Here is a 364-nt window from a genome sequence, read left to right on the forward strand (position 1 = left end):
CCAGAACCTCCGCCAAGCGTGGAGACCGAGCTCCCCCAGCGAGCCCCTCTGGGAGATCTCGCTTCAAAAGTCACAGCGTGACGCAACCCCCTCCTCGTGAAGTTCAGTCAGTTCTTCAGTCATTTGCTGCTCAGCTGAGAGACAGCGCAATTCCTGCCCCGGGGCCCAGCTGTGGCCATTCCCGCCCTCCAAAAGGCCCCTCTCGGAGCCCCCCCCGCCCCTCGCCAGGTCCTCACCGATGATGGCGACTTTGCTCTCCTTCATCGAGTCGACCACTTCGTCCAGTTTCTCATCCGAGGCCATGTTCTGCACCTCGCTCAGGTGATGCTCGTCGAAGAGCACGGGCACGCTGGCGGCCTGCGCG

At 63.2% G+C, this 364-nt stretch overlaps 1 protein-coding gene across 1 annotated transcript in view; it reads right to left on the minus strand.

Moving 5' to 3' along the window:
* Window positions 1-364, minus strand: part of LOC104277958 (isocitrate dehydrogenase [NAD] subunit beta, mitochondrial-like) — a gene marked incomplete at both ends in the record, with an annotated part of 1366 nt that overhangs the window by 132 nt on the left and 870 nt on the right. Inside the window, one exon of the mRNA XM_009874777.1 lies at window positions 237-357. Within this exon, the coding sequence (XP_009873079.1) occupies window positions 237-357 (121 nt within the window). The remainder of the gene's footprint in view (window positions 1-236; window positions 358-364) is intronic.

The sequence above is a fragment of the Apaloderma vittatum genome, unplaced genomic scaffold, assembly GCF_000703405.1.
Source record: "Apaloderma vittatum isolate BGI_N311 unplaced genomic scaffold, ASM70340v1 scaffold16738, whole genome shotgun sequence".
In the NCBI taxonomy this organism is placed as follows: Eukaryota; Metazoa; Chordata; class Aves; order Trogoniformes; family Trogonidae; genus Apaloderma; species Apaloderma vittatum.